The sequence below is a fragment of the Mesoplodon mirus genome (assembly GCF_964341445.2).
Source record: "Mesoplodon mirus genome assembly, chromosome: 6".
NCBI classification, from domain to species: Eukaryota; Metazoa; Chordata; class Mammalia; order Artiodactyla; family Ziphiidae; genus Mesoplodon; species Mesoplodon mirus.
In genome coordinates this window covers 119,493,903-119,513,155 of record NC_138982.1, presented here as the reverse complement: position 1 = coordinate 119,513,155, position 19,253 = coordinate 119,493,903, and the positions used below count along the sequence as shown (strand labels likewise).

Below are 19,253 nucleotides of genomic sequence, written 5' to 3'. Positions count from 1 at the left end.
CAATGTTCAAAGAGATTCAATGGCTTGCAAACACCACAAAAATCAATAAGCAAACAAACCAAGACTATCTACAGGCCTTCAGATTCCTTCCTCGATGTAATTTTTACTGAGTGATGACATCCTTAAGTGCCTATTACGTGCAAAATCCAGTACTATGCACTTCAGGGAGAAGGCATCAGTAATTTCAATATAAAGTAAGGGTCGGAGTGTTTCACAGAAATTCCTTCTCCCCGCCCCCCACCATTCATCCTACGTAATGCTGGGTCTGTTTTAAATCTGTTTAAGTAAGACTACAGCATATTTAACAGTGGTATAACTTCTTGAGAATGCAAAAAAGGATCACTGGCTTAAGCCAAAAAAAGAAGACATGCATTTATTATGCTCTTGCTGTATGCCAGACTGTTTTAAGCGCTTCTAGTGTATAATCTCATTTAATACATGTGCACGTGCACAAACATAAACCCTCTAGAAAGTTACTCTCATTTTATAACTAATAGAATATTTAAGAGACTAATAAGTACAGAGACAGAAATGACTGACTAATTTTTCAACTTCCACAGCCCATGTCTCTTCTACATTTTCTCTATGGTATCTGATTTTGCAGATTAAAGATTCAGTGAAAAATGAAAACTCAGCCCAAAAATCCATTACTATGCTGACATAAAATACTTAGATAATGGTACAAGAAAACTGGAGCACTGATGACCACAAGGCAGGAAAGCTTTCTGTGTTAAGGGGTGAGTGACTCTTAAGTCAGTTCTTGTTTCCTTTGACTGAATTTCTAAATATAAATAAAACTTGGTTTAGTGCAAAAGAAAGAAAGACAAAGGTTTCCATCTTCAGGGGAAAAAACGGTAACTCTTAGAATAACCTCTAAAAAAACCTCAAAATCTCTAAGAAAAGAAGAAAAAAACCCAATTTGATAGAAAATCCCAATGTATTCATAAAATTCAGAATCACATGCCCTAAACTTCAGAATCAGCATTGCTAGGCACCAAATGGTAAACATTTCAAAGTTACCTATCAATGAAAGGATTAACTATACTACTGCCTTTAAGGTACATAACCATACATATATCTATTTTTACAAATACCTGCTGCATCTACCTAATTAACACTGAACTGCCTTACTTCATGTTATCTCTTACCATAACAAAAAGTTCCCAAACTTCACTGACAGATAATTTCAAGTACATAATATATCCTTCAAGTACATCTTTGTAAGACCCAAACCTGCCTCTAACCAGATATATAAGAAAAAAAAAAAAAAAAAAAAAAACTTCATTTCATTAGTCTTGTTTTTTATTTTTATCCATAATTTTAAGGAGGACAACATGATGACCTTTCATTTCCCTTCATATATAATAATCTATGACCTCTCTGAGGAACTTTCCTACAGTACAACCCTTCTCATGGCTTAAAGGGCCCTTTGCATGCCCCAGCTATCTCTAGCTTCACCCTGCACTACTCTCCCCTTCTTCCTCTTCCCTCTTTCATTAGGGTCTACAAAATACTATTCAACTTCCTAATTCAAAGGTCTAACCTTTCTGTTAAGGTTAGAGGTTCCCCTGACACTTAACACAGCTTGTAATAACATACTATGTTAATCACCGGACTCTAAATCGAAGAGAGCACAAGACTGTCTATTTCGCTCATCACTGTGTTCCTGGTAACTAACTAGTACTGTGTCTGGCACACGGTAGGAACCCAATAAATATTGACTGAATAAATGAATATAGCAGAGTTTGCAGAGGTGAACTAGAGTAAGTCAGATCACAGGGCTTGAACTCATCCACAGGAAGGAGGTAAAAACTAATTATTGGAGATGGGAACAAGAAGCATGCGTAAATCACGCCACTTAGCAAATGTTCTACACTTTCCTACATTGCACCTAGAGGTTCACAGAACACTTTATAACCTAGTTCTGGTCCTGTCAATCCTGCCTGAAGGGGAGTGTATAGTACAATATTGTTCAAATTCCCAACTGCAAATAATTTACGTATTAATCTCAAGAATAGTTGGGGTATCCTGTATTTTCTACTGCCAGAGAGTTAAGGTTTATCTTAATCTTGCTGGGTTAACAGCACTTTATTTTTTATTTATTAAAATAAATCAATCACATACCTCTATGGATGTATAAATCTAAAAGTATGCTTTTTTATTCTTCACTATTTACATTAAGCCTTAGAAATGCTAGAAATTCTGAATTTAAAGTCTTTTACCACCTTTTTATAGAATCCAGAGGTACAATCTTAAGCATTATGTAAATCCCCCCGAAAAATAAGAAAGTGAAGAAATGAGATACTTTGTTAGCCCTCAATAAATGTTTGTTTCCATCCTTCCACTCCAGCCCTTCAACCAATCTAACATCTGCATGATGTCCACGCCCCTAATAGAATCTTCCATCCCTATTAACTGGCAGATATAAGACATGTATCAGAAGTAGAAACTCTAAACACAATTTTCCCCAAATATACTGTTACACAGCGCTATAAGCTAAGTTCACACAAAGTTAAATACATATCTTGGCCAAATAAGAACCTAATACCATGAAACATGGTTTCTATGGCAATATGCATTTAGAGTTACAAAAACCCAACTTGCAAAATCTTTTGGAACTGTATTTTTTTTTTTGGAACTGTATTTTTAAATCAGAATGCCTATATTATGGAATATGTGGGTAAACAAAACTTCTGTGAATCAAATCATATCCTTGAACTGCAATGTTTTCAGTTTAAATAAAGTATATATTTAACTTGTTTTTGATGCTAATGATCTGGCTGATTCCTAATATACCTCTCTAAGATATATAAAATCTTTGCATCCAATTAAATCTTTATGTGTCTCTTGGTTTCTGTACTTAAATTTTCATAATTAACTTTCAGTCCAAAAATAAAATCCTTTATACTAATAAAAAAAATAAGCATGCTCTACGTAGAACTTTCAGACTACAATACTACATAATTCCTAGCAGCTACATGTGTCACAAACAATTCCTTAAAGCAAATACAGTATTTGGTCACACTAATTACATTCATAATACATCCTACTGACTATTAGGAACTCCATTCTTCTAGATATAACGTTAGGTTTAATAAAGCTTTCTTTCCCGGACCCATAAAAGAGCCATTTGCAGAAGCCTTCAGCCTCCAGCACCTCAGCAAACTTGTCTTCCATCCAGCGGGCTTCAATCCCAACCTCTCCAATAAGAACTGAATCTCAGTCTTGGGGCTTGGTAAGACCTCTCCCAAATGTATTCCTTCCTTTAGTCTTTAGAGTTCTCTTTGCACTTTAGTAGCCAATCATCTATTACTAGTCAATACTTCTTTGTATTAAACTTTCCCTGTTCAAATTACTGTGTAGTTTCTGTGTCCTAACTGGACTCTTACTCATACAACTTCCTTAAAAGCAATTTTTGTATTCTAATAATATGTTAATGATGCAATTCTGTACTTTTAAGAGAATAAGTCTCAAAAACAATAGGAAGAGGAAAATTAACCATATATGGTAAGTGCTACCCAAGAACCACTGCTTACTGAGCACTTATTAAAAGTGTATAAGGCACCAGAGATTTCATTATGTGGGCATGATCAATTAAATCATTGGCCATTGGTGACGGAGCTCAATCTCGAGTCCCTCTCCCCTCCTTGAACTGGGGAGTGGACTGAAAGTTCTAACTCGTTAATCATAGTGGTTGGTTTTTCTGAGGCACAGCCTGCATCCTGAAACTATCTAGTCCCCCAACCAGGAGTTATCTCATTAGCATACAAAAGACAGTAAATTTCTGTGGCAGAAACCAGGGGAAAAGACTAAATATTTACTCTTTATTTTACCACACCTAGCCTCCTACAGCTACTTGTAGATAACAGAAGGCACCAAATTGTTTTGTTTCTTTGTCCTTGCTCATGGACTTCTCCTTGTTTAGAATGCTACCTTCAATCTCCCCATACATCTTCAACATTACCTCCTCTATGAGTGAGGCCTTTCCTGTTCTTAGATCCTCTCCTTGGTGCTATCAATATATCCTGTATATACTTCACTTAACTTCTAACATAATGTATGCATTTCTGGCTCCCACCCACCAAACTATAAGCTTTTCTAGAGTGTATTATTTATTTCTCTATCTGCTTAAGACAAAGAATAAATGAACGGATGGACATGATAATGAGAGTCGACTGGGTATCTAAGCAGAAATGTACAACAGGAATTGAAAACCTGAAACAAGAGTTTATGTGAGAGTGAAAATTTTATTTTGAAAATACAAACTTGGTAGTAATGAACATATATGACTGAGAAACTACATAATCTCTCAAAGCTTGCAAAGAAGAAAGCAGAAAATCAAAGACTAAACCTTGAAAAACTCCTACAGTTAAGTAGACACACAGTATATGGTATTAACAGCCAAATTTTACCATGCTGTACTGCCCAAACGTAAAGAGTTTAAATATATGTACTGAAAGTACACAGCAAAAGCTGACAAGCTTACAAAAATCTTGCCCATAGCTAGGCCTACTTGCTACTATCTTCTTACCCATCAATTCTCAACTTCTTTGTGTTTATAGTACTTGTTCAAATATTTTTGGCAGCATACTTGAAAAGGTTTAAAACTTTCACCACAACAAAATTCAACAACTCCTAAAGGAAGTGGTAATAATTACAATACAATTATTATTCCAGTACAACAATACTGTCACATGGTATCTGCAAAAGGAGTTATCACACTGCACAGTAGTATCTCACCCTCTTGATTATCCAGGCACTAAGACATGCTCACAGGCAAAATACTGACAAGTTCCAATACATAATATTTATATGGCACTAACTTAAAAGTAAGCTATAATTGTTACCTCTTATTCACAGCAAGTGTATTCCACTCTACACTAAATCACAAAACCTATTCAGTTCAACATTCTGCTTAAGAGATACTAGAATAATTACAATACATTTACTAAGTTATAGCAAAAAAAAAAGTTTTAAACTATGATCATACTTGGTGGCACATCTCTGAAGATTTGACAACAAAAAGGCTGAGAACACTACCCTTAAGACAAAGACTATCAAATAAGTACCAGGGTCACAGATGGCATGTGGATGACAGCAGCAATAAAATCTACTCCGAATGTTTAATAAAGATATTTTACAAGAATATCCTGATATACATATATTACTTTCCTTGGCTGAAGCTGCAACTGCCAAGTTAGCTTCTATAAAACACTACCATCTGTCAAATTAAGCTAACCTTGTTATTCTGGTTTTTAAATTTTGGTTACATCTGAGTTAACAGTTGGTTTTTGGTTTCAGTGCATAAAAGCTACACAATAGAACATAATAAATGTATGTCTATTTTATATTTATGCAAACTTCAGTAAAACTATAATAAAAATACTTTAGTTCAAGAAAGAGTTCCAGAAGCCTCCTTTCCTGTCTTCCTTTAAAACAGTCCTAACTCAAGGATAAAAAAATACTGCCATCAAGTGGAGTATTAATGGGAAGGAGAAACTTTTCACTAAAGCTGCTGGTTCTCCAGATGAGAAAAATCAACTCGGACACCTACTTAGACATGCAAAATTCAAATCCAATTGGAATAAGACTTAAATACCAAAAGCAAAACAAGAAAAAGATTACATGGCAATAAAAGAGAATATCCTTATGAAACAGGTATGAAAGATCAAAATAAAGGAAACTAATTACATATAAGACTAAATCAAAATGGACTCCTATTCATGAAAGAACAACATAAAGGGAGTAAAAAGACATAGTGATAAACGGAAAAAGATATTTGCAGAATATGTAAGTTGGAAAAAAAAAAGTAGTATACAAACTATAAAGAACTGCTTCAAATCAAAAAAGGTGAAACAATCTCCCCCCCCAAGAAAAAAAAACAGAAACAAATGTGAATTTCGCAGGGAAAAAAAAACCTCAATGGCCCATAAACATATAAAAAGATAACCAATTAGGTTATCAACACCAGAATGGTTAAGTTCTTGTGTAACCATAACTATAAATAACCACCACATATGCTCATATGCTTCCTTCTCTATCCCACCAAAGCTTCACATGCTCAGATACACTGGGCGCTCTCCCTCTGATGACACAAGCGAAAAAGGAAATATCATCAGTTCTATTAGTTCTGCAGGCTTATTACCAACTTAAAGTCCCGGCCCCACTGGGGAAGAAGCCCGGAAGTCAGTTCTGAGAATATGTCTGGTACAACTAGAACAGGCACAAAGAGTGTCCATGACCCCAGGAGGCCTGTGCAGAGAGCTCCTTCTTCCCTCCAAAAGCTGGAATTTTAGACCTGAGGCAGTGGACTACTGCTAATTTCCTTTCAACCCACTTCCTTGGCCCTGTCCTGACCCAAAGCCTTTCTCTAAGGCCTCATGGGAAGACTTTAGGAGCCCTCTTTCTGACACACCAAGACTAGCTCAGAGGCCTCAGTGGAGGATACAGCAAGCCCCACACCTCCAGCCCAAGTTTGTTTGTGTAGTTCCATTTCAAAGAAATGAGGCATTTGATTTTGCATGTATTCTGGCTCAAATTATGATGCATAAACTTTTGTATATGCAAGTGTATGGTTGGTTCTCACATTAGTGCAAGCACAGCACCAGTTCCTGGCCACTAATGGTTCTTCATTCCTGGTCCCTCTCTCTACACTCCTCCCCCACATCTTTCCTCTTCACCAAGGACCTAGCTCTCAGCTCTGCAGCCAATCCTGTCCTCAAAGTTAGTGCCACTCCCCCCAAAAGAGCCACTTCCAGGCTGAACAACACCAACAGAAACCCAACAAATAATAGTTTCTAGTTCAAAACAAGCTATTCTTCTGTCTTATTCTCACATGGACCAAAAACCGTAAGAAAAGTCTTTCTCTGCTCAATTGTTTACCTGTCCACAGTTCATCCCACCCCATCACTGGTCCCCGAAGTTCTTTCCAAACTTCCAAGCTAACTACAATGTGAAAGTATTTTTGTACCCTGTGGGGAAAAATACACATCATAAAGATTATTCTTGTGTGTGCTATTAATTATTAAAGAGATCAATGTTAGTCTGAGGCATGAAGAAGAAAAGGCTTTTCATTCCTCAGTAGTGAGCATTCTTTATGAGGTATTACTTTAAAAAATATAAAATGAAGGAAAAATTGTGCAATTTCATTTTGTTTTGTAAGCATATCAGTACATGCTCCTAAGTGTTTTACCTCTAGAAACATCTTTAACTTTTTTGCCATTTTCAGACTTGGAAAAATAAGTAGCTTTTGTCATTGCTGATCCTATGAGAATGTAAAACTGAGTAATATATGAGAAACAATACTTAAAAGTCATCCAAAAATAGCCAATAAGCACATGAAAAGATGTCCAAAACCATTAGTCATTAGGGAAATACATACTGACACCACACTACCATTACATACTCATTAAAATGGCTAAAATATAAAAATTGACAATACCAAGTGTTAACAAAGATATAGACCAACTGGAACTCTCATACATTGCTGATGGGAATGTACAATGGTACAACCACTTCGAATAACCATTTAGCCATATCTTACAACAATTCCACTCCTATGTATTTGTCCAAGAGAAATACTTTAGAAGTACATCAGGTAACAAAGTAACGAACTGTCCTTTAAAAACAGCAATAAAGAAGGATGTGAGGCAGTTAAAAGAGATACCATAAAACATTACTAAAACTGGGTGGAGAAATCATGGGGAAAATAAGGGAGGAGGATTCAAATGAAGTCATCGGTAAGTTTTTCCACAGACAAAAGGCAGGCTGGGACTTCCCTGGTGGTGCAGTGGTTAAGAACCTGCCTGCCAATGCATGGGACACGGGTTCAAGCCCTGGTCCAGGAAGGTCCCACATGCCGCAGAGCAACTAAGCCCGTGCACCACAACTACTGAGCCTGTGCTCTAGAGCCCACGAGCCACAACTATTGAGCCCACATGCCGCAACTACTGAAGCCCACACGCTTAGAGCCTGTGCTCCACAACAGGAGAAGCCACTCCAATGAGAAGCCACGCACCACAACGAAGAGTAGCCCTGCTCGCCACAACTAGAGAAAGCCCGCACAGCAACAAAGAGCCAACGCAGCCAATAAATAAATTAATTAATTAATTTTTTACAAAGGCAGGCTAAGGACGTGGCGGGGGGTGGGGGGTGGGGTGCGGCAAGGACCACAGGGTCCTGATGACAAGATCAGGGTGTAGCAAGAAAACTCTGGATAGCTGTTTATAAAGGCCTCCTAGGGTGACATTAGCTTAGAAATTATTACATTTAAGGGTGTGATCTTATACTATCAGTGTCCCAGAGTAGATTGGCATGTTTTAGTCCACAAAAGTAAAAAACAAGAAAGAAAATAAACCAAACCATTTGTTCATTTGCTGGGGGGTGAAGCCGAAAAAATAAATAAATTTAAAAATAAATAAATAAAAGCAGCAATAAAACAAAAACATCCACTATCATCACTTCTAATCAACATTTATCATATGTCTTACCTAGTATAAGATAAAATGAAATTATAGGCATAGAAATTGCAACTAAATAAAACTGTCATGATTTATTTATGATATGATCTTTTATGTAGAAATTCCAAAATTATCTATGAAAGTATTAGAATAAAGTTTAGCAAGGTGGCTAAATATAAGATCACTATACAAAAGCCAGCTGCATTCATACACACCAGTAACAAATAACAAACATTTTAAAGCACCACATATTGTTATCAAAAGTATCAACTACATAGGACAAACAATGTGTAAGAATTCTACTGTTAAAATGATAAACTAAAAAAAGAAAAATTAAAGAAGACCTAAATAAAAAGAAGTATACCCTGTTCATGGATAGACTCAATATCATAAAGATATTAATGATCCCAAATTGGTATATAGATTCAATAAAATTACTAAAAAACTAAAACAGGTTTTTCAGAGAACTTGGTAAAATTATTCTAAACTTTCTAAGGAAGATAAAGTACCATAACACTTCGGAAGTAGAGGGGCAAACTTATTTTTTCAGTACTAGAGATTACTATGAAGCCAAAGCAACGAAGACAGGATGGTATTCACAAAACGAATGACGGAACAAAACAGCAGAGGGTGAAGAAAAGCATTTTCCATAAAGCTTTTATATATGACAGAGATGGTATGTCAGTTCAGTGGGGGAGAGCATTAACTTTTCAATAAGGTAAGATTAACAACAACAAAAAATCATACACAAAATAAAAATTAAATTGGATCCCTACCTCACAACAGGTACAAAAAATTAAGTACAGACAGTATAAGGTCTAGATGTTACAAACATAACTAAAATTCTTATTACTATACAGATGAATTTCATTTATATATCAAGGTGAAAAAAGTTTCCAAAGTTAAAACAACTAAAATTAAAAACATACCTTCAGGAATTCAGAGCGGCAATAAAAAGGAACTCAAGGGGAGAATGAAGACAGGATTCAAGCTGATTACAATCTCAAATGAAAATAGAGGGATGCGACGAGGGGACTATATGGTTGGATATAGGTTACTTTCAAAGTTCTCACTTGTGTTTTAAGTAGTGCATTCAATGTGTGCTTATCATTAAAGATTAATATGCTATTTCATAAGTAAATAAAAACATATCTGCATAGAGAGCTGATCATGATCCAGCGTTTATGATTAATTCGATTCTGTGTACTTCAGAACCAACTAGTGTATACATTATTAAAACACACCCACAAAAAGGTATCTCACCACCTGTGTAGGGAATAAATGCAGAATTGGCATTACAAAAATAATAATGCAGACAAAGTAAAAAGTTATCCTAGCACATAGAGCAAAAAGGGAAAGAAATTATAAAATGAAATTTGAAGCAAGGTAGACAGATGAATGGTATCTAATATTCAAATAATGTAGTTTCAGAAGGAGAAAGAAAAAAGGAATAGAGTAGATGTAATAATTCTTAAATATATATCTTTTTCCTGGAAGAACACTGAAGTTTTCAGGTCAAAAATCCTTGCCAGGGCTTCCCTGGTGGCGCAGTGGTTGAGAGTCCGCCTGCCGATGCAGGGGACGCAGGTTCGTGCCCCGATCCCGGAGGATCCCACATGCCGCGGAGCGGCTGGGCCCGCGAGCCATGGCCGCGGAGCCTGTGTGTCCGGAGCCTGTGCTCCGCAACGGGAGAGGCCACGGCAGTGAGAGGCCCGCGTACAGCAAAAAAAAAAAAAAAAAAAAAAAATCCTTGCCATTATAAGCTTATACAGAGGGTTAACAACTTATCTACCAAAAAAAAAAAATCAAATGGTATTAAACTACACAGAAAAACATAGTTAAGATTAAACACCTAAACACCTATTTTTAAAAAACTTATTAGCTACTAACATGTAACACAATTAAGTAATATTTTTGATGTAAGGTATATTGTAAAAAATTTTAAATATCATCATTTAAATTAGAATTCCATATTATCCCAACAAAATCAAGAATGCTATAAGTAAAAATATGCTAAACAGTCTTATCTTATTGGGGGCACAGGGAAGGAGAGAAAACTATTAATTATTTACAGAAAAACATGTTTAAATATATTCATTTAGAATTAAAAGAGCAGAAAAAGCTCTTTAAATAAATGAAAGTCAGAGGGCAATAAAAAGATTAAATTTGTTATCACTATATATGGAAACGATGAAATCTTACTAAAAGACCAGCAAAAACACAAGTTTGGATTAGATCCATTAGAAATACAAAGATAATTTGATGAAATTACATTAAAGGTAGAGACGTCAATATCTCTCAGAATTTAACACATAAAGAAAAAAAACATGAAATATTCAAATGACACTGTAAGTGTTCACTTAATATATAAATATAGAACTCTATAACTCTCAAAAAATACATATCCTTTTCATATGATCATTAAAACCTCATGTACAGGGCTTCCCTGGTGGCGCAGTGGTTGAGAGTCCGCCTGCCGATGCAGGGTACGTGGGTTCGTGCCCCGGTCTGGGAAGATCCCACATGCCACGGAGCAGCTGGGCCCGTGAGCCGTGGCCGCTGAGCCTGTGCGTCCAGAGCCTGTGCTCCTCAGCGGGAGAGGCCACAACAGTGAGAGGCCCGCGTACCGCAAAAAAAAACCAAAAACCTCATGTACTTAGTTGTAAGAAATTCTTAATAAATTTCTAAAACTATTACAAATCATATTCTCTAAAGGCACTTTCAACTGTGTTGAAACTAAGAATCCACAATTTAAAAAATGCAACAAAAAAAGCAAAACAAAAAATATTTTTAAACAATGAAAGAAAAAATTTTAAAGATACTAGTCAAAATTTGGAAAGCGTAACTAAAACTTGCTCTAAATAGAATGGTCAGCCTAATATAGTCCTATTCATCAAAACTTCCAAGTAACAGGTACTTAGTTTGAAAGATCAAAAATAGTTAAAAGCTACTAATTTTTAATGGTTTAACCTAATGCTACATTAACAATTCCAAAAGTGTAGGAAAAAAACCAAAAAGCTTTCTAATGCTTTTATTAGCTAACCTTAATAGCCCATATACATATAAAAGCAAACCTTGTAACCAATCTCATTTAAAAACAAAGATTCTAATTTTTTTTAATTTAGTATACTGAATTTGGAGGCATCACGACTGAATGCTATTTTGCCAGAAAGCAATACAGATTAATGGTTAACAGCAGAAGCCCCTGAGTCGCGTGGCCCAGGGTTTAAATCCCACTCTTAACATATACTAACAACAAAATGTTGCTTTAGTTCTTAACTTCTCTATTACTGTTTCCTCAACCGGGACATGAAGGTAAAAAAAAAGTCTCCACCTAAAAAAGTGGTTGGGAAGATTAAATGAAAAAAAGTTATAAAACTCTTAGCACAATTTCTTAACATAGTACATAGTAAATATTCCTTCTGTTACAATCGTTCTTATTAGGACATATAAAATATCATCAGTTGTTGCAAAAAAAAAAGACATTTGATAAAGAGTCAACATCTAAATCTGATTTCAAAGCATTTTAAAAACTTATAACTGTAAGGACATTTCATCTTACAATGAAACAATACATAACAGAAACTAGTATTAACCCTAGTAGTATTCTGTAATCTTAGCTAAAACAATAAAACACTTTATGAGTAAAGAGGTGTAAAGATTGACAAAGAGGAGGTCAGATGATAATTATTTGCAAATGATATGGCCTGAATACGAAGAATATTGAAGAATATCAACAGAATAATAGAACTAATGAAAATTCATTAAGGCAGCTGGATACAGTGTTAGTATAACAAATCCAAATTAGGTGAGAAAAGAAAGGAGTAAAAAGGGAATAAGCAGCTGGATCCCTTTCTCTCTGCAAACCAAGTCTTATGCTAATACCAAGATAACCAACTATTTCATACTAAAGAACATCCATTTTATATAATGTTTAGAGTGATTTATATGTTAACTGTCCCTTGAAATGTTGTATTACATTTTTATAACTTTAGATAATACCTAAATTAGAAAATACTACATTATTTTAACTAAGAAATTTACCCTGAATTCAGCTTGTATTGTTTTGCAAATTTTGTTTTAACCCTTAATTTGGTTAATCTGTGACATCCTTCCCTCCCCACCCCCCCTATAACTAAGTGAAAGCTGACTGTTGATCCATAAGATTCCTTCTGCCTCCATCCTCTACTATTTCTTTTTTATCCTCCCTGTCTGGAATAAATGTATGCTTAGCTCCACTAAACACTCAGATCTTCAAAAGTTGCTCATGTCTAATCATACTAACTTTAAGGCTTTAAAAGAAGATTCAGAGGCATTTAATGACTTGCCCAAGGTCATAGAAAGGTGATCTAGATCAACCCACATCCTAGTCTTTTCACTACACTGCCTATATTCTAACAGTTGTCCACAGTTTCGAGCTTCCATCGTTTCTCAATAATGTTAAATCGTGAGATTCAGTTAGGGAACTAAAATAACCCCTGCGATTGCATTCCTTTTAGAAAACACTCACTCATTCATCAAATATTTACTGAAACCTACTATGTGCAAGGAGCTGTTCTAAGCCCTAGGGTGAAATGAAATAGGCAAAATACCTTCCCTTATGAACCTTATATTTTATTCAACTCAGGAGGATACATTTAATGAAAATAGTATCCAGCTCACTTAACTCTACAAATTAATTTGGTCCCTGGGAGGAAGGCTTCTATACTGCTGCCCTAAAGAATCCTTATTTGGTAGTGTATATATATGTCAATGCTACTCAGCAGCATAGCACAGGAAGATCAGCTTGGTGCTTTGCAACGACCCAGAGGGGTGGGATAGGGAGGGTGGGAGGGAGGCTCAAGAGAGAGGAGATATGGGGATATATGTATGCATATGGCTGATTCACTTTGTTGTACAACAGAAACTAACACAGCATTGTGAAGCAATTATACTCCAATAAAGATGTATTTTTTTTTAAATCCTTATTTGGGACCTGAATCTATGAATCAAATTTCTGAGATGCAAGGATCCCACACTTAGGTAAATATCAAGCACAAAGGCTGAATACACACGTTCAAGAACAAAATTATGACAGATTTTAACTGTAGCTAATCTGCTGCCAACTCCACCTCACCTGTATCATCTTAAACCTCAAAAAAACAGCTCTCTGCAGTTACACTTAATCTCATAACTCCCTGCCATGGCTAAACTTGAGCAATCAAGCAAAGAACACATCAGAGGAAAAGACAGCCCTTGCCTTATGTTACCCTGTGACAAGCTACTCTGTAGGTGACAAAAGACCTATGAATGTTGTGCTTTTTTTTTTTTTAAATCATACATCCTTCTGGAAGAAAAAAAAATCTTGAAAAATAGAAAACTGTTCCAACTACCAAAATATGGCTCTTCATATAAAGCTAATATTATACATGAGCATACAACACACAATTTTTTAAAGGAGAGAAGAAAACAGGCTAAGATTTTGGTTATGCAATATGCACTAGACACTTCTCGTTTTACTAGTAATTCATAAAGTTTCTAATGTAAAAGCAAAGAGTTTCACTTTTGTTTCTCCTAAAGTAGTTCATTTCCTAGTTACTAGCTTGAAGCCTACTTCCTAGTTACTAGCATGGTGGATTTAAATCGTCAACTCATTTTAAGTGGATGGTTTAAGGTATTTGAACCTATATAAATATTTTTAAATAGTTCTGAGTAACAAAGTAATAGTATATTAATATAGAAAGCAAACCCATCACATGTTTCTTTTAAAAATAATACATAAACACCATGATGGAAGTACAAAAATAAATGCAATTGTATTGCTCTAAAAAAAATGTCCATAGTATCAATGAGATGATCTGACACACACTAAAAACAGCATCATAATGGTAATATTTTAGACTAACAACTACTCCCTTTGTTTAAGGAGGGGACTCAGCAAACTAGGAAACTGGACTTGGTGGCCAGGATCACTTTCAGTAATTTGATTCTTGATTCACAATTTTATGCATAAACCTCTGAACTGGGCATATCTGCATTACCTAATTTTATGCTAAAGAAGTACTTTAGTCCAAAATCAATTTGAAAAACTCACAAATTTCTTGCCAATGTTCAAATTTAAGAGATGTGAAGAATATGAGTTATATTTCCCACTTTGAAACGCATAGCCTTTAGTATTCAACTTTGAAGAGAACTATAAACAGAAGCGACACCAAACCTATTAAATATTGCTTAGTATACATATGACCACAAGATCCTCCTCTAAGTATTAACACTTTGTCATACTCAACATCAAAAACTAAAGTTTAAGGTATTCCAAACAGAATGGAGGGGATGAGGAGATAAACTGTTCTAAACCCCCATTATTAAATCTAGAATTATTTCACCGTAAATAAACTGCAGTCTGCAATAGTCTTCAAAATTAACCAGTATAGCACAAAAGAGTTCCAAAGACAACTTTCCCAAAGTGCCTAAACTAACAATGCGCTATCCTTGCTTTCCAAAATTCTTGAGCATCTTCAGTTACCTCAAGTACTATAATAAAATTCTAAAAATAATCTCAAAGCAAAAACTTAGCAAGCTGCGTGTATACACATAGTCAGTAGGACAGCAGCCCTTATTCTAAAATCAAGCACAGGTAGGATATAACAATGCCAAAACTACAACAGGGTGGGGCATTCACTACTCTCCCAGAATGATAATCAAATATACTTTTGGTAGCTGCTCTCTGTAAACGCTGGTTACCCCCATAATTCCAAGACGAGTAAAGCAATGTTTTCCTTTTGCCCAAAATGCTTTTCACACCAATGACCACCCCCCAAAAAAAATTAAGTCATAGCCCACTACTTTTCAGGATATGGTGCAAGCCGTGATAGTGCACTTGAGATTCTGAAAGCAAAATCTAGAAAAAAAGTAGCATCTCTCATTACTTAACGTAAAAGATGTGAAGCTTCACAAACCCAGATTTTTTTCTTAAGTCAGTGACCATTTGAATGTGTGACTGAGGCAAGAGTAAAGGGTGAACTATGGAACAAGGTCAAACTTAGGGGACAATGGATTCCTGGAATAACATGGCCAGAAAGGTTTCCTTAAGGGACAGTTTCTATACCCAAAAAAGAAAAGAAAAAGAAACGGAAGGAAGGAAGGAAGGGAGGAAGGAAAGGAAGGAAGGGAGGGAGGGAGGAAGGAAAAGGAACCAACCAAATCCTCTACTTTTACACCGAGTCTACCTGGTTAATGTACCTGTCCCGCCAGGCCGACTATTCAATTCTGGTGGAGACCCTTTTGCAAAATAGCAGGCCTGGAATGCTCCTACCTTGGAAATAAAAACTGGGTTCAGAGGGGATAACAACCGGCTATTCCTTTTTTAAAAAAGAGGAGGAAGATAAAGTTTAATTAAGAAGCCATATAGAGGAGTGTAGGAATGTGAGGTCGCGCTCAACCAATAGCCGGCACCGTCTGTTACAGGAAAACAATCGGCAAGAAGGAAGTGCACTGAAACCCGCTAACTACACCCCGCTTTCCCCACGCAGCCCAGAACTGGGCGCGACGCCCCCAAAGCGGGTAGGGGCGGGGGGCAGCAAGGGGGAAGCCCAGAGCAGCGGAGGCCCGGGCGGCGGCGGGGGAGGCCGGGGAGGTCCAGGCCGAGGCGGGTGAGGGCGGCACGTCAGAAGGAGGAGCGGGGCCGGGCCGCGCCGGCTCGCGGCTTCGCCTCACCTTCTGCGCCGCGCTCTGCTGCAGCACGTTCTGCTCCACGGTCATGGCCCCCGCAGCGCCGGCGGCGGCGTCCGGCTCCTCGCGCCTCCGCCGGCCCTGACTGCCACGCTCCGCCGAGCTCCAGGGAGCGGCGCGGACGGCCGGGGAGGACAGCGCCCCCGCCAGCCAGGCGCGAAGGCGATGGCGTCCGGCGTGCACGGGCACCGCGGGCTGGCGGCGAGGCGCAGACAGCGAGGGCCACGGCGGCGGCCCCACGACTCCGCGCGGCCCGCCTCAGCACGGCTCGTCGGCCGCGGCCCGGGCCATGAGCGGGCGGCGGACGCTCGGCGCGGGAGGGCGCGAGCAAGCCCGGACGCGTCACGCGCGCGACCCTTCGCTGGCGGCTGGCGGGCCACTGCGGGGAAGGGAGAGGGGACAGAGGGAGCGGCCGGAATGGCGCTGTCCTCCTCCTCCTCCCGCCGCGACTCCTCCTCCCCTCCCCTCCCCTCCCCCAACCGTCGTCACCGCCCCCGCCCGGCGGCTCCTCCCCCGCCGAGCCCCGCCCGCCGGCCGCCCTAACCCTACATTATGACCCGCGGGGCGGCGGGGCGGGGCGGAGCCGCCCCGGAGCCCCACCCCCCGTACTCGCGCTCCCGGGGGTGGAGCGAGGGAGCGCCACGTGGGCCGGGCCTCGGAGCCGCCCCTGCGGCAGGTTGCGCGACGCCTACCCTTGGCACTGCGATGCTCCAAGCCGAGGCGGGAGGGCAGCGTTTCTCTCTGTGCCCAGAATTTGTTAGATCGCTGGCTTTCCGAACTCCTCCAAGACAAAACATTTCTCTCCAGGGCGCATAACGTCCCAAAACCGCTTTGGGTCCCGAATCCCAGCTCCTTCCTATGTCTCTGGCCTTTCTAGGAATTTCACAAGCAGTAAACTCGCCCGAAGGGAAAAGTCAAGTGTGGTTTAAGCAAAAGGCTGTCAGAAGCCCATATGCTGCAATGTACTTTAATCCTTAACTAATCATTACGTAAATGAATATTGATATTCTCTGTCTACTTCTTTCATTCAAACATGTGCCAGTCACTGCTAGGCTCTGGAGAAATAAGGTATCTTTTCCAAAGGTTTGATATAAATGAAATACGGTCTATACAACAGACAATATTACAAAAGTATCACTGCCTAGATGGTACATCACCTAATATCCCAGTTGCCAAACAATTATCTGTTAACCACCCTGCTTGGAATATTTGACTATATGTGGAATTGTAAGGCAAACCTAATATTGAGAAAGCAATCTGTAGCCTCAAAAATATCTTAAGTTTCAGGAGCTAATGTGGGGATAGGAAGCAGATAGGGACGTGAGGGTGATGGTGTGACGGGAGAGGAGGAATAATCAGTGCGTATTGTCACAAATACAATGCACACATATACAAATCTGGATATAGTTTTTAATCTGATGGCAAGAAAAGAAAGTTTGGTACATGATCATTGAAATATCAGGTTTTATTTCATAATCATGGATTACAGTACCTCCTAAGGTTTTGTAATCAATCTGTGCACTTTACAAGCTGTCTTTGCTCTGCACCCTTAGATGTCTTCAATCGCTTTTGAGGTCTTTCCCTTGAGTCTTCATGTTTATTTGCTCATTTGATTTTGACAGATTACAAATTTTATTTTACATCTTTAACAGAAGAATTTGAAAGGTTGTGAAGTGGTTGGAAACCCAGAATTTTAAGGAACAATGCAACAGTTCTGATAGAATGCACACATTTTTTATAACACTGAGACCCAAAGAGGGTGACTTGTCAACAAAAGCTCACTACAGCCCATTTTTCCTAATTTATAGATGAAAATTCTTTCCACATATCAACTCCAGGTTTGTCTGTGTTACAGATTTTTTTAAAAATCTATCCAGTTCATGACATTTGAATTTAACAAAGTTAAATTTAACATAAAAATCTGGTACTGTGGTTTTATAAGGATATTGCCAGATACTAAAGTTTAGTTTCTAGAATTTGGCAATAAATGTTCCTCTGAGTTAGATTTTATTTTTTTATTTTTGGTTTTTTAAACATCTTTATTGGAGTATAATTGCTTTACAATGGTGTGTTAGTTTCTGCTTTATAACAAAGTGAATCAGCTATACATATACATATAACCCCATATTTCTTCCCTCTTGCATCTCCCTCCCTCCCACCCTCCCTATCCCACCCCTGAGTTAGATTTTAGTTCCACAAAAAAATTATCTTACCAGTGCTTACTATATTATTACCAAATAAAGCTCTTTATAGGGTAGTTTGTACCTGCCCACTTTGATCATTCCCTAATCACTTTTGATGGTTTCCTATTTAATTTTTTTTAAATCTTAATTGTGGTTTTGTAGAACTTTGAGAAGTAAATTTCATGTCTCCTTATAGGTATTTTTTTTTTCCAGAAAGCATACAATCGGAATGAATAGAGGATAAAAATGTGAGAATTTGAGATAAATTTGCACATAAGACCCATTGCCAGATATCCTAAATCATTTTAAAAATGTGCCCCAATATCAGTTTTGCTGTTCATGCATCAGCCTTAATATGGATGGTTGTTGGAATTATATATCCCCATTATATTATTTAATAATTCCTAAATTATTGCATTGCTCTGGATTGTTGACACTTAGGTAAGCAAGTAAGGTGATAAATTTCATATAAAATTTAATGTTTAGTTTTTAAATTTATTTTTATTGAAGTATAGTTGATTTACAATGTTGTGTTACCTTCTGCTGTACAGCCAAGTGACTCAGTTATGCACATATATACATTCTTTTTTAAACTCTTTTCCATTATGGCTTATCCCAGGATATTGAATATAGTTCCTTGCGCTATACAGTAGGACCTTGTTGCTTAGTCATTCCATATGTAATCATTTGCATCTACTAACCCCAAACTCCCAGTCCATCCCTCCCCCATCCCTGCTCCCCCTTGGCAACCACAAGTCTGTTCCCTATGTCTGTCTGTTTCTGTTTCATAAATAGGTTCATTTGTGCCATATTTTAGATTCCACATATAAGTGATATCATATGGTATTTGTCTTTCTCTTTCTGATTTACTTCACTTAGTATAATAATCTCTAGTTGCATC

General features: G+C 37.8%; 1 protein-coding gene across 2 annotated transcripts in view; it reads right to left on the bottom strand.

Moving 5' to 3' along the window:
* USP25 (ubiquitin specific peptidase 25) overlaps positions 1 to 16,308 on the bottom strand; it is a 139,476-nt gene extending 123,168 nt beyond the window's left edge. The window contains exon 1 of one of the 2 annotated variants that reach the window (XM_082625213.1): positions 16,155 to 16,308. In XM_082625213.1, the coding sequence (XP_082481339.1) occupies positions 16,155 to 16,199 (45 nt within the window). In that variant the 5' untranslated portion in view covers positions 16,200 to 16,308. The remainder of the gene's footprint in view (positions 1 to 16,154) is intronic. The other variant, XM_082625214.1, reaches the window with a different exon arrangement.
* Positions 16,309 to 19,253: the final 2,945 nt, after the last annotated feature.